At 44.8% G+C, this 15,136-nt stretch overlaps 2 protein-coding genes across 16 annotated transcripts in view; one reads left to right on the top strand and one right to left on the bottom strand.

Annotated features, from left to right (window-relative positions):
* Positions 1-10,058, top strand: part of POGZ (pogo transposable element derived with ZNF domain) — a 59,952-nt gene extending 49,894 nt beyond the window's left edge. For all 15 annotated transcript variants that reach the window (XM_060401928.1, XM_042255053.1, XM_042255196.1 and 12 more), the window contains 9 exons: positions 548-648; positions 1,331-1,477; positions 4,347-4,481; positions 4,598-4,770; positions 4,927-5,067; positions 5,547-5,603; positions 5,802-5,914; positions 6,165-6,189; positions 6,319-10,058. In XM_060401928.1, coding sequence (XP_060257911.1) covers positions 548-648; positions 1,331-1,477; positions 4,347-4,481; positions 4,598-4,770; positions 4,927-5,067; positions 5,547-5,603; positions 5,802-5,914; positions 6,165-6,189; positions 6,319-7,990 — 2,564 coding nt within the window. In that variant the 3' untranslated portion in view covers positions 7,991-10,058. The remainder of the gene's footprint in view (positions 1-547; positions 649-1,330; positions 1,478-4,346; positions 4,482-4,597; positions 4,771-4,926; positions 5,068-5,546; positions 5,604-5,801; positions 5,915-6,164; positions 6,190-6,318) is intronic.
* Positions 10,059-11,550: 1,492 nt separating this feature from the next.
* On the bottom strand, positions 11,551-13,856 carry PSMB4 (proteasome 20S subunit beta 4). The gene is made up of 7 exons (XM_004002491.5): positions 13,693-13,856; positions 13,242-13,448; positions 12,873-13,019; positions 12,625-12,706; positions 12,146-12,262; positions 11,859-11,947; positions 11,551-11,674 (listed from the first exon to the last, which is right to left on the bottom strand). The coding sequence occupies exons 1-7, from the start codon at positions 13,830-13,832 to the stop codon at positions 11,662-11,664; spliced, it is 795 nt and encodes a 264-aa protein (XP_004002540.3). The 5' UTR covers positions 13,833-13,856; the 3' UTR covers positions 11,551-11,661.
* Positions 13,857-15,136: the final 1,280 nt, after the last annotated feature.

The following is a 15,136-nucleotide window of genomic DNA, read 5'->3' as shown; positions in this document are numbered from 1 at the left end:
TTAGCACTTCCAATTTACAATTTTTGTGTTCACAAAAACTTGAAAATAATTTTAGTAATGTTAAGAAAAATACAAATAACTGTCTTTATTTTGCCTGTATAATTCACAGTATGTAGCAATTAAAATATTTGCCAAAAATTTAGAATTGCAGCCTTACATAGACATTTGATAAAATGGCTAATTTTAAAGTTTAATTATCTCAGTTTATTAGCAATAACTCATAAGAAGGCAAGAAATTCTGTTCATGTTGTCAGTCTTTGAAGGACAAATCCATATTTGTAGATGGTAAACTATTCCTGTGTAAATGTCTTGTAGAGAGTTCAAAATCTAGAAAGGAGCTTTGGTGAAGACATCTGAGCTAGAGACAGAAGGATACTTTTTATCAGCAACACAACTGTTGACAACCATTTTAAAGAAAAGAAGAGACCCCATAAGTTACTAATACTATTGCAAATGAAGATACAGGAGTCAGAAAGTAAAGATTATGAATCAGCAGGATTTTGGTCATATTTTCGAGTGTATTTACCGATTGTTTTTCTTCTCACAGCCAAGTGCAAGATCTGTGAGTGGGCATTTGAGAGCGAGCCACTGTTTCTCCAGCATATGAAGGACACTCATAAGCCTGGAGAGATGCCTTATGTTTGCCAGGTACGGCCTTCTCCTTAGGGAGCTTTGCTTGGTCTTTTGCTCTCGGGCTGAATGTGAAGATTCCACTAATGAACACTGCCCAGTATCTATTGCACATACTCAGTTTAAGGAACACTGAGGAAATACAAAAGAAATACTGAACCCAGGTTCTATTTTCAGGGTTCTTCATGCAGGAGAAAAACATAAAGGATATATGCATGTACCCAGCTGAGGAACCCAGTCTTGGAACACAATGCCTGTAGTAAGGGAGTGTCTGGGACTTCCCCGTTGGCCCAGTGGCTAGGATTCTGCACTCCCAGTGCAGGGGTCTGGGTTTGATTCCTGTTCAGGGAACTGGATCCCACATGCAGTTCTAGACCCAGTGCAGCCAAATAAATACGTAGTTTTTTAAAAGTGAGGGAGTGTCTGTCCCCTGAATGTTTCCTGTGGAGATAGGAAAAAATCTGCTCCTCTTAGCGAGAATTTGGACTTTTCAGACTTTCCTGTCCTTCCCATTTTTACTATATTTCACGGCTGAATTCATGATCACAAACATAACTCTGCATTACAAATTCAGAAAAATAACTTGATTTCTGTACATTTAGGAGAAATTTTCTTTCTATGTTAACACTTTGTTGCTACCCCTTTTCTAAGGCCTCAGTTGTTCACTTCACTTGTAGCTTATTTCCCTTATGTGGTTCAGGTGTGCCAGTACCGCTCCTCACTCTACTCTGAGGTGGACGTCCACTTTCGGATGATCCATGAAGATACTCGGCACCTGCTCTGCCCTTACTGCTTGAAGGTCTTCAAAAATGGCAGTGCGTTCCAGCAGCATTACATGAGGCACCAGGTACCAGACACCAAGCAATTGCCCTGCTTAATTATGGGTGCTGGGGCCAGATCTGAGCGAGGCAAATAATTTTGGTGGAGAAGATTATATGTGTGAGTTTGAAAAATGTATTGAATTCCAGTAATATGTACCAGGCACTGGGCTAGATGCTGGAGATTTAGTGGTTAAACGGGACAGTTAAATAGTACAATAAAGCAGGAGCAATGTTGTGTTAGGGGAAATACAGAATATAAAAAAGAACATAACCTGCTCTGGGAACCTAGAAAGTCTTCCAGGAAAAGTGTTGTTCAAGACCTGAAGGATGAGGAAGGATGAGCCAGGTGAAGTGGACTAGAAGGACAGCATGCTCAGAGGCACAGGGAGGCTCAAGGAATTGAAAGTTCAGTGTGGTTGGAGTGTGTAGGGTATGGGGGAGGTTGGAGGTTAGAGAACATATCATGGAGAATCTTAGAGCCATAAAAAGGAGTCTCCAGAGCTTTGCTGGCGCTTCACTGTTTAAGACTGCACTCTCAGATGCAGGGCCCAGGTTCGATTCTTGGTCAGGGAACTAAGATCCCCCATGCCTCACGGCATGACCAGTAAACAAACCTGTGGCTTTAACTGACCAAAAAATAAAATAGTTTAAAAAATAAAAAGGCGCTTCATCTTTTATTATAAAAAGTTGGGAGAAGCCTGAGGAAAACTGCCAAGAGGAACTTCGGGACATGACTAGTAAAATACCAGGTGGTATCCTGGATGGGAACCTAGAACCAAAAAAGAGAGTGTATGTAAAAACTAAGCAAATCAACATAAAATACAGACTTCTGTTAATTAAAACAAAAGTTGATGTTGGGAAGCCATTGAAGAGATTTTCAAATCCTGGAGTGATGTGTTCACATTTGCTTTTAGTTATGATTACACTGGCTGCTCCAAGAGTTAGGGAGACAAGCCAAAGGCTTTTTCAGTAGTTTACCTGAGAGATGATAGTGGCTATTGGCTTTTGAAATGAAGAGGATTAGAGTTGCAAGATACTGAGAAGATAAGTGCTATCTGTAATTTAGAGATGGATTAGGTGAAGGTAGTGAGGAAGTAGTTAAGAATAGTGCCCAGGATTCTGTCTTGGGTAATTGGATGAATGGGGAGACTATACTGAGATAGGAACACTGGAGAAAGTAACTTTTGAGGGGAGGATTCTGTTTGGATGGATATTCTGAGTTGGCAGTATCTATGGACATCAAGTGTAATTGAGTACTAAATAGTTGGATATATAGGTCTGAGGCCTGAATTGTGAAAGATACTTAGAAATCATCATTATATAAATCCAGTAGATTTAAACTTGAAAGTGCGAAGCTTCACCCCCACCCCCAAACCCCCAAATTGAGAATAAGGTGAAAGACCATTGAGTTCTCTCTCTACAAAGCCAGGGCCATAGTCCTGGGATGAAAATCCAAAGAGTCGTGATGTCGAGGAAGAGGCGGGGACAAAAGCATTTTGAAGGAAAATGTGTGGTCAAATGTTGCAAGAAGGTATCAGCAAGATAGAAACGTGAGAGGCCAGCCTTTAATTTAGCCATTTCGTTGGTCAGCAGGGTAGAAGCCAGATTTCAGTGGGACGGATGAATGAGAGGTAAGGAATGGAGAGAACTTACTTAAAGAAAGTTATGAAGGGCAGGACCAGGGGTGGCAGACGCAGGGAAGGAGGAGCAAGGGAGAAGTTGCTGCTGCTGCTGTGTTTTGGTTTGAAGATGGAATATATAAGCCTTGGTTTTAAAATGCTGCAGGAAAGGAGCCCCTAGAGGAGGCGAGTGAAGGTACATAGAGAGGGACCAAAACAGAGAACAAGATGGGTGCACCAGTGGGTGACATCCACGTGTGTGCACGCGTGCCCTGGCTTCTCGCTTGTAAGCACCTTCTTAGGTTCACACATAGTGACTGCTGTAATCCCCCACTGGTGTATTTCCATATACTAGCATAGGAACTGCCACCTGTAGCTGATGTTACAGAGCCTTCGCTGTCCTAGGAAGGAATCGTAGACGTGTCCTGTTTCGATACTGGGCAGACTGAATCCTCAAAATGGCCTTTCAGGGAGGCATATCTGTGTTGATGTGTTAAAAGGGAAAAAAAAAACAGCACTGTGTAGGAAAGTACTTTTTGTTTGTTTGTTTGTTAAAAAAGAGAAAGGAAAACAGGGGTGGTGAATGGAGACATTTGAGTTTGCTATATGGTTATCTGCACAGACCATCTGTGAAAGAATACCCAGGAAGCTGGTAACAAGTTGTTTCTGTGGAAGGGGACTGAGGAGTGCAGTTGAAGGTAAACTTAGCGCATGAAGGAGTACAAAATAAAAGTATGGGGTTTTTTTCACCATGTACATTTTATTGTATTTTTTAAAAATAATATCCAGAAATAGTAGCAATGTCCATCCACACTGTAAAGATAAAGTAATAAGACAGTCTCAAGCTTATATTTTATCAAGGATGAAAAGAACATTGACAGTACTTCAAATAAAAATGATAACTAAACTAAAAACAATAGTAATAGGGCAAGTAAAGCTGAAGCCACTCGGCCAAACTGTTAAAGCAAGTCAGTGGGTGATGCTCTGAGGACCTAGTTAACCTGGCTTTCAGTCCACCTTTCTCTGGGAGCATGGGACGTGATGATTCTCACCACCTAATAATAAGGCTTGTAACTGTATTGCAAAATATATAAAGTTATAGATAAAGATTGGAAAATTAGGTTCAGTGTTAAATGTTGTCTATTTCTTTTTAACTCTGTTAAATTATCAACAGAAAGATGGAAAGAATGCTATGATTGGCAATGATCTACCTTCTCCTCAGGAAGAAAATTCATTGGGAACCTTTAAAGGATTCTGTCTCTTTTTTTCCCTTCAGAAGAGGAATGTTTATCACTGCAACAAATGCCGGCTACAGTTTCTCTTTGCCAAGGACAAAATTGAACACAAGCTGCAGCACCATAAAACCTTCCGTAAACCCAAGCAGCTGGAAGGCTTGAAACCAGGCACCAAGGTAAGGGGTTTGTCGGCATTCCCTTCACGGATCCAAGAAGGGGAGGAAGAGAGCTTTTCAGTGTTCTGAGGGTCTTTCGTAGGTAGTGTCTAATTATTTCTTCCCTTGACTCCCAGGTGACAATCCGGGCTTCCCGGGGGCAGCCACGAGCTGCTCCTGTACCCTCCAGTGATGGACCTCCTGGCAGCTTGCAGGAAGCAGCACCACTGGCCTCCTCAGCAGACCCTCTGCCCGTCTTCCTTTACCCCCCTGTGCAGCGCAACGTCCAGAAGAGAGCTGTTAGGAAAATGTCAGTGCCTTCTCTTGGAGGCTGGGGGCCGGGTGGGCACAGCTATTCCTGAGAGCCAGTGTCATCTGGTAGCCTTTTAAGCAGACTCTGTTGCCTAAATCTGTATGGTTTGGGGACCCCTGAGGCAGTAATAAGATTTTCTTTGTTTCTCGACAGGAGTGTCATGGGCCGGCAGACGTGTCTGGAGTGCAGCTTTGAGATCCCAGACTTCCCCAATCATTTCCCTACTTACGTTCACTGCTCTCTGTGTCGCTATAGTACCTGCTGTTCTCGAGCTTACGCCAACCACATGATCAAGTGAGTCAGGATTAAACCAGTGTTCCTCTCTGGGATTTCAGATTCTTCAGAACTCATTTCATTCCCTCCCCTGCTTCTGGTGGTTCCCCCTACAACTTTTGGAGCTGTTTGTGCACCTTTGCTAGTAGAGTCAGAGGCCAGACCCGGCTTTATTTGGCTTTCATTGGTCTGTAATCTGGTTTTGTACAACCGTGCTACTCAAAATGTGGTACGAGGGCCAGGGTGCTTCTTAGAAATATGGCCTCTGACGTGGTCACCACCCCTCCACCTCCAACCAGACTATGCCTTTTAATAGGTTTCCCCCCACCTGCAGGATCTATTTGCATATTAATAGGAAATATTAATGCGATGGGCTTGGGTTGAGGTTAGGATTGATTGAAGAGGCATTTCTTTTGTTCAGGCCTTGTCAATGGCTGGTGATCTCTAGTTTAGTGAGCTGAACCATGTAACTCATACAACTTTCTCTTTGTCTTTCTCAGCAATCATGTTCCACGGAAGAGCCCCAAGTATTTGGCTTTGTTTAAAAATTCTGTGAGGTAATGACAAACTTACTGATGGACTGTTAATTGTTCAAGCTTTTACATTAAATCCCTTATATTACTTTGGGGGATAGACATATGCATTAATTTGAGAGGAGAAAGGAGGGACACTCTTTTTCTTTACTAAGCCTTGAAGCTTAACTCTCAGTAGTCATTGCTGTGTTTGTCTGACATACTCTTGACTCTCTTTCTCAGTGGAAGCAAGCTGGCCTGCACTTCATGTACCTTTGTTACCTCTGTGGGAGATGCCATGGCTAAGCATTTGGTATTCAACCCTTCTCATAGATCCAGTAGCATCCTGCCACGGGGTGAGTAAGAGAGATGGGGGTTGTAGGTGGGACTAAGGATGCAGGTCACAGTGAGCAGGTGCGTCTGCTCCCAGCCTAACCCATCTGCTGCTGAGACATACTTCACCAGGGTGGAAGCATTCTAACTTGAGATTTAGATAAGACTGGGAAAGTAGTAGATTTGCTTTTTTGGTTAAAATCTCAAGAACTGTCTCAGGTGGGTTTGTTTCTTCACCAAGCTAACATTTTTTTATTGTGTTATTTCCCATAGGACTCACTTGGATATCTCACTCAAGGTAACAGAACTCGTTTGATGGTTTAACTTTTATTTTATAGTATGTTTATTCTTTATTACTACTACAAATATTATTATTTTGTTTTCCTAATTTAACTGAGCTTTTTCTTCCTTTCTGCTAACCCTTTAGGCATGGCCAGACTCGTGACCGAGCACACGACCGGAACTTGAAAAACTTGTACCCTCCTCCTTCCTTCTCCTCTAATAAAGCTGCCACTGTGAAGTCTGCTGGAGTCACCCCAGCTGAGCCTGAAGAGCTGCCAGCTCCTGTGGCCCAGGCACTCCCGTCACCGGCCTCAACTGCAACCCCACCACCCACCCCCACGCACCTCCAGACTTTAGCCCTTCCACCCTTGGCTGCGGAGGAGGCCGAATGTCTGAATGTTGACGACCAGGATGAAGGGAGCCCAGTCACCCAGGAGCCTGAGCCAGCGTCAGGGGGTGGTAGTAGCAGTGGCATTGGCAAGAAAGAGCAGCTTTCTGTGAAGAAGCTTCGAGTGGTCCTGTTTGCCCTATGCTGCAACACGGAACAGGCAGCTGAACACTTCCGAAACCCCCAGCGACGCATCCGGCGTTGGCTTCGGCGCTTCCAGGCCTCTCAGGGGGAGAGTCTGGAGGGCAAGTATCTGAGCTTAGAGGCAGAAGAGAAACTGGCTGAGTGGGTGCTGACCCAGCGAGAGCAACAGCTACCTGTAAATGAGGAGACCTTGTTCCAGAAAGCCACCAAAATAGGACGTTCCTTGGAGGGGGGATTTAAGATCTCATACGAGTGGGCTGTGCGTTTCATGCTACGGCACCACCTGACTCCCCACGCACGGCGCGCTGTGGCCCACACTCTACCTAAGGATGTGGCAGAGAATGCAGGACTCTTCATTGAATTTGTACAGCGGCAAATTCACAACCAGGACTTGTCCTTGTCCATGATTGTGGCTATTGATGAGGTTTCCTTGTTCCTCGATACGGAGGTACTGAGCAGTGAAGACCGAAAGGAGAATGCCCTGCAGACAGTGGGCACGGGGGAGCCTTGGTGTGACGTGGTGCTGGCCATCCTGGCAGATGGCACTGTCCTCCCTACCCTGGTTTTCTACCGAGGACAGATGGATCAGCCTGCTAACGTGCCAGACTCTATCTTGCTAGAGGCGAAGGAGAGTGGCTACAGTGACGATGAGATCATGGAGCTGTGGTCAACCCGAGTGTGGCGAAAACACACGGCTTGCCAGCGCAGCAAAGGCATGCTGGTGATGGACTGCCACCGCACTCACTTATCGGAAGAGGTGCTGGCCATGCTTAGTGCCTCTAGCACTTTGCCTGCGGTCGTCCCCGCAGGCTGCAGCTCCAAAATCCAGCCGTTAGATGTATGCATCAAGCGGACTGTCAAGAACTTCCTGCACAAAAAGTGGAAGGAGCAGGCTCGGGAAATGGGAGATACCGCGTGTGATTCTGATGTTCTGCTTCAGTTAGTTCTGGTCTGGCTGGCTGAGGTGCTTGGTGTTATTGGGGACTGTCCAGAGCTAGTTCAGCGGTCCTTCCTGGTGGCTAGCGTTCTGCCTGGCCCTGATGGCAACATGAACTCACCCACACGAAACGCTGACATGCAGGAGGAGCTAATTGCCTCCCTAGAGGAGCAGCTAAAGCTGAGTGGGGAACAGTCCGAGGAACCCTCAGCTTCCACTCCTCGACCCAGGTCATCTCCGGAAGAGACAATTGAGCCTGAAAGCCTTCACCAGCTCTTTGAGGGTGAAAGCGAGACCGAGTCTTTCTATGGCTTTGAAGAAGCTGACCTAGATCTGATGGAGATTTGAGTGTTGGGGTCACAAAGGGGTGTGGAGTAGGGGTGGGGAAGTGTGAGGGGGGTTAGAGGATAAAGGGGCATACCAAGTGGGGGTATTGGGTTTATATTTTTTAATTTTATGCCACCACTCCCCCCTGATGTTGACTTATATATACATCCCTGTGGATTTGTGGATTATTAGGAAAATCTATAGCGATCACGTCTGAGCCGATAAGCTGGCCTGTTGGTCATTCACTTCTGCTAAAAACAGGTTTTTGTGACTTTTTTTTAAATTTAAATCACTGTGTTTGGTATTTTTCTGACAAAAATCAAGAAAAAGAAAAAAAAATCCTTTGTGGGCGAATGTTAAATTTTTTGTTTCCCCTTTTACCTCAACTGTATCATAGTACATCTGGGTTTTGTTTGTTTTACTGTGTGGCCAATGTCTTTGGGCATGATGCTATCCAACCATTGTCAATGTGAGAACATTTCTGAAGATGGGAAAGACAAACGTTGTAGCTCACAAACTGGTTTATTATATATATATATGGATAAAGTTTTTTCATTGTGGTCTTAACACTTTTATATAAAAATGAAAATGGAAAAAGAATCCCACTGAACTCTCTCTTCCTTCTCCTTTCTTTCCTTCCCTCTCCAGAGATGTTGGTTTCCACAGAAACTCTAGATATAAAATTGTGGCTTTAAAAATGCATGAAACCACCTTTAATCATCCAAGATGATGAGATTATTTTTCCTCACCACCCTCCCTCCAACAAAACCACAATAAAACCAATATTCTTTGCACTCATGATCCTTGACCCCCTTCCCTATTCTTACACCATCCCTCTGGACAAAGGATCATACATGGGTCATTAGCAAGCAAGAGGTACTGAGGTGATCACACAGAACCTTAGGGTGGAAGCCATTCCCAGTGTATGGGTCTTCATCCTGCAATCCACGGGGCAGCCCCTGCTTTGTCGAACTTCCTATTAAGTGGACAGCATACTTGTTCAAGGGATCACATGTCCTCCAGCCAGCAGCTAACTGCAAGAAGTTGTATTGAACTTTAAAAAGACCACTTGTTGAAATCCTGCTTATCCTGTGGCTTTCCCCTCTCTCTCTCAACGCTTAGAGAAGAATCTGACCTGAAGAAGAAACACATAGGGGTGTGCACAAAGAAAAAGACATGAATCTTTATTTTTCACTGCCAGCTTCAAGGAAAGAAAAGTTTTTCTACAATTTGCATGAGGGATTTTTTTTTAATCGTATGTACTCATGACTGTAGACTGAAATGTACTGTAACAGAAAAGGAGCAAAAGAAATCCAGGTCTACCTTTCCCACAACTATCTTGTCTTTCTGTCCATCCTGAGGCTTTCTGCAGCGTTTCCCTTCTGTGAGCCAAGGAGGCAACCCGCGTAGGCTTGTAAATGGTTCAAGTTTAAAATGTACATAAGTGGAACATTTAATAAATTGAGGGGAAACGGATTTATAAGCAATGTGGTTTTTTTCCTAGGTGACCCTATTTGAACAGGCTTTCACAGACTGGGAGGTGCTCAAAATGTGATGGGCCTGGTAGTACACCACCTGTTTCTCCTCACCTGTTTTTCTTTTTGTGTTTTTAACGCCCAGCACACTATAATATAGTGAACTGGAGTGTTCCCTTCCGTAAACAGCTTGGCCAGCTTTGTGAACCCGTGGCATATGAAAAATGAATGGAGGAACCACCTGGGCTTCTCTTCCTCAGCTTTTTGCCTGATGCCATTTTGACAGAATATGGACTTTTGAGTCAAAACTTTGCCTTTCAGAAAGTTCAAGAACTATGGTCAGCTCTTGTGTACAGTGACTAATCTTTCTCTTTGGTAGTCTCCGCAGCAGCCCCAGACTTAGCAGAGCTGGGTTCCTGGCCTCTGCACACTGTATGACTTTCCTGATGGGTAATTTTTCTAAGGCCATAATACCAACAGTGGATCGGCTGGGTTTTGGCCGGGAAGTTATTACTTTTGTGGATTCTGCCTGCATGGCTTAGTAGTAGAAGGAAGTTTTTTTTGTTTTGTTTTTTATAATTCAGTTTAATCAATAAACAAGTATTTATTGACTACTTTGTGTTGAGACTGAGTGTGTGAAATCCAGATTGAAAGCTGATGGTTTTCTTTTGCTTAAATTTTGCTAACTGTAATCATGGATGACACAAGTGAAAGGGTTTTGATTTCTCCCTCAGCTCTCACCTCCCTGAATTTCAGCCATACCTTGGAGACACTGCAGGCTGGGATCCAGACCACCGCAATAAAGCAACTATCAACAACAAAGCGAGTCACACATTTTTTGTGTTTTCCTGTGCATATGTTTATGCTATAGTATATTAAACAGGCAATAGCACTGTGTCTAAAAAAGTTAGATACCTTAAAAAATACTGCCAAATAATGCTTATCACCGGTTGAGACTTCAGCGGGTTGGATCTTTTCTTGGCAGTAGTAACATTAAAGATCACTGATCAGGGTAACACACCAAACGTAACACAAAGTAAGCAAATGCTGTTGGAAAAATTACACCTAAACTTACTCAATGCAGAGTAGCCAGAGACCTTCCATTTGTAAAACACACTGCAGTATCTGCAAAGCATAAAAACAAGGTATGCCTGTAGTAGTTTTGGGGTTTCCTGCCTATACTAGTTTCTCAAAAAGAGGTTTAGAAAAGATACTACACCATCAGTATTACCCAGGATGTTTTTTAAAATTCAAGTTTAACACCATCCTGGCAAAAGAACTGGCTAATAACTCCCAACTGATTTGACTCACAACTACAGGACTTCTAAGTGAACACAATATTCTAAGAGGTCTTACAGTGCTGCTGCTAAGTCACTTCAGTCGTGTCCGACTCCGTGACCCCATAGACCGCGCCCACCAGGCTCCCACATCCCTGGGATTCTCCAGGCAAGAACACTGGAGTGGGTTGCCATTTCCTTCTCCAATGCATGAAAGTGAAGTCACTCAGTCGTGTCTGACTCTTAGTGACCCCATGGACTGCAGCCTACCAGGCTCCTCTGTCCATGGGATTTTCCAGGCAAGAGTACTGGAGTGGGGTGCCATTGCCTTCTCTGATCTTACAGTGCTAGAAATCAGTAGTAGATTTGGAAATAAACATTTAGGTTATATGTCAAAATTAGGTTTCCCCATGAAGGGTGAGGACGTTGGATGGGTGCAGGATTAAGGCTATTACTTCAGGTTTGGGAGTAATCTACAGGTCGACTAGATGTTACATTTCCATCTTTGAAATGATGTTTTAACAAATTCCATATGCAGTCAACATTAACCAGAAAGTCTATTTCAGAGTCTAGTGCATGGGTGAGAATGTTGAAGAAAAATGTTAAACACAAAAGCTAATTATCACACAAAGATCAAGTCTGACTTTTACAGAAAGCAGCCTTCAGTAGAGACCCAAATGAAGACAGTAGTGGAGCTTCTGTATTATGCAGAGAAGTCTATATGTGCTACAAGAACCAGAGTTCTCTGACTATGCAGGGAGATGGCATATAGCAGTACTTAGCAGTTTCATTCTTGGTGTGACTTAGTCAAATGATACAACCACTCAGCCAGCATTTCAAAGGATTTATTTATTTTACAAAAAGAATAGTACCTTTGAACCAACCAAGTTCAAAGTTAGAAGAAGGGTACAACTTCAGTTCTGGATGACACATCTGTATTTCATTCAAAGCCACTAAAAAAAGAGATGATAAAATCATGAAGCCATAGAGTGAGAAATCAATTCCCAAAAGTAGCTCTATCTTCAACCCAAACCCTTGCCACCCAGAGAATTTTTGGTTGAGACCTCCAGAAAAACCAACCTTACTACAACCAGGATCTCCCAACTATTATTCCACTGTAATTTTAATGTCAGTCACCTGATCATGTGGGCAATATCCCAGTTGGTCTCCGCAGACAGGGGTCCCTCTATTTCAACACCTTTTTCAGTTACAGTGGCAATTTGAAACTGAAAAAAAAAGCAGAGCTCTCAATGAAAATACCAACCCTGTCATCAAAGACGCCTCAGGCCTGGTCAAAGGTCAAATGGAGGGTTTTTCTGAAATGTGAAAAATAGACACAGAAATGGCCTGTTCTTCAACATATAGAGACTCAGGAGTTGCACAGCCTGCCAATTAGATCCCCATTTACTATTCACACTTCTCACCCGGTTATAAGAACGGGCATCTCGATAGTACAGCACTCGCATGCAGCGTTCCACTAGTTCTCGGGCCTCCATCTGGCTCAGCACTGGCTGCTTCTCCAGAACTTCTCGCAGCAGAGGCTAAGGAGATGGGAGGAAAAAACAGGAGATACCATGGGCTGAATACCAGATGATCTGTTGCAAATCCATGATGTAAAGAGAATCATAAGTGAAAAGCTGACATTCTACTTACTGCCTCAGCAGAATGAATTCTGCTTACTTGTGCTAAGACCCACTTGAAGGGGAAATTCATGGGTGTCCTCACTTTGCATACATATACTGACTCACTCCAAGACATACCCCACCTTGTCATTACAGCCTCTAGACCAAAAATAAACCCAGCAGTAGGGAACATAGTCTGTTTCTCATGCCCGAATTTAAAGGGTAAAACAGACAGCCACTAATCTTACCTTCTGTCTTCTACCCCTCAACTGACTACTTACCTGAGCCAAGTATGCACCGTAACCAGTGGCCAGCGAAGGGGCTTCATAGGCCACACCAAGCATGTCCACATAACCCAGGAAGCTAAAAAGACACAATAGGTCATCTTAGGTTTCTGTATCTTAGCTGAAGAATGGGACTATAGGGTCTGAGGCAGAAGTGGGATTCACTCAGGGGGGAGAGACAGACACTAAACAGGCACTAGAGGTTGGGTGGTCAAGGAAATTAAGTTATTTGTATTAAAATCAACCTGTCTCCATCAGCATAACCTCCAATGACCATGGTGTTCCACAGGGGGTTCATCTTGGAGCGGCGACTGTACATGGCCCTGGTCAGCCATGAATGAATAGCTTTAGGACTATAGCTGTGTCCGTCTCCCAACAGCTCCTCATCAATCCTTATAAAAGAACAGAAGTCAGGATTTCCATCCACCCCGAAAAGACGTTACCACAATCTTCCCCATTTAAACCCACTGAAATAAACTATTTGCAAAACTTCTCACATCTTTCACCCCCAGCAAGTCTCCCTGTTCTCTACCCGCAGAAATTTTTGAAGGGATTAAAAAACTGTGGGTTCCCCTCCCCACTTGGCAACTACTTCTACTCTCTAGATGACTTACACCATTTGCCCGAGAACCTGCTTCAAATACTGGAAATCAGCATAGTCTCCGGAAGCACCCAGCATGGTGCTGTTGTTGACTCGCATAATGCGAGAGATGTTGCGGAAACGAGCCAAGGAGCCATAGGAGCCCAGCATGTCTGCTGCGATCACCACTCCGCCCTCAAACTTGAGCCCCAGGACAGAGGTCCCGGTCACCATGGGGTTCCTAGAGAGAGAGGGAGGTCTGCTGAGGGGCGGCGCGGCGAAAAGCACGAGCCGGCTTCCGGAGCTGCGGGCTCCGTTTCTGACTTTCCACGGCTCCTTTCATTCTCCGAGACCTTCCTCCCTGAGCTCCCCCGCTGTCGCGCGCCCCGGGTCTTCGCCTCGACTTCCCCGGCTCCCAGAACCGGCGGGAGGCACCAGGCCCCACTGTCCCTCCCCCTGCGCAGGCTAAGGCGCCAAGAGCTTACTGGGTGCGCGTAATCGGAGCCCCGTACAGCGCGGACGCCGGGTCCACAGAGGAACCTGGAGTGGACGGAATGCGGTAAAACTGCCCGGGGACCGGACCCCCGGCCCAAAGTCCGGACCGCGACTCCAGCAGTGCTTCCATCTTAGTCACGGTAGCACGAGAAGTGAAAGCTTTTGCACCAACGGAAGCGGAAGTGATCCTGCAGTGCCGCACCTTTCTTCTTCCTACAAGCCACTTCCAGCAGCCATGTTGATGAGGTCGGGGCCGACCGTACCTGTGTCCCGGGCAGCGATCGAGACCCTGAGAACTGGAATTGCGTGACCTCGTGTCACAACGCGGAAGAGTCTGGACTAGAACTGTGTTCAGACACACGAATTCAAGGAAGGGGTGGGTGGTGTGGGAGATGGATATGGGGCGGGGGTGGGGCACTTCAAGACGCTGACGCTGCGCGAGGAAGCAGCTCTCTTTCTAGATTGGAAAAGAAAACCCCGTACGAAACTAACAGTGAACTCAGGGTCTGTTAAATTTGTATTTCTCAAAGCAGCCTCATGTGGCATATTAGACCCATTTTACAGATAAGAAACCGAGACTTGTGTAGCGATTAACCCGTTCACAGAGCAAGTAATGGTAGGTCTGAGTTTTCAAACTCAGAATTTAAAAAAGGAATCAAACAGTTGCGAGTACCTTGGGATATGTGCTCTGTCAGGTGCATCACTCACTCTGTAGGACCTTGGACAAATCTGTGAAAGTTTTCTGATTGTCAGATGCTCTTGCCTACCTCTTAGCAGAAAAATTCGGTCGACTGTGGGAGTGTAACTAAATTCCAAGCGTTCCCATCTCAGTGTGATTCTGTAGCAGTGCCTGAAAGCAGTGTCTAGAATCAAACAATAATCCTAAAACTACTCCTTTGCCACTCCTCCCTTCACAACTAGATGCAAAATTTTTTACTCAGCAGGAAACCAAAGCAGTTTTGTTTTTTAAATTCCCTGAGTTAATTTGAACTAAAGCAATGCATGAAATTTTAGCTTAATTGAAATGAAGTTATTTCATTAGGTCTTGAAACCCTGGAAAGGGAAGGGTCAAGATCTTGCATTCAGTTCAGTTCAGTTCAGTTCAGTCGCTCAGTCCTGTCCGACTCTTTGCGACCCCGTGAATCGCAGCACGTCAGGCCTCCCTGTCCGGCCTCCCTGTCCATCACCAACTCCCAGAGTTCACTCAGACTCAGGTCCATCGAGTCAGTGATGCCATCCAGCCATCTCATCCTCTGTCGTCCCCTTCTCCTGCCCCCAATCCCTCCCAGCATCAGAGTCTTTGCCAATGACTCAACTCTTCTCATGAGGTGGCCAAAGAACTGGAGTTTCAGCTTTAGCATCATTCCTTCCAAAGAAATCCCAGGGCTGATCTCCTTCAGAATGGACTGGTTGGATCTCCTTGCAGTCCAAGGG

The sequence above is a fragment of the Ovis aries genome, chromosome 1 (assembly GCF_016772045.2).
Source record: "Ovis aries strain OAR_USU_Benz2616 breed Rambouillet chromosome 1, ARS-UI_Ramb_v3.0, whole genome shotgun sequence".
Lineage (NCBI taxonomy): Eukaryota > Metazoa > Chordata > Mammalia > Artiodactyla > Bovidae > Ovis > Ovis aries.
This window is presented reverse-complemented; position numbering and strand designations above follow the sequence as displayed.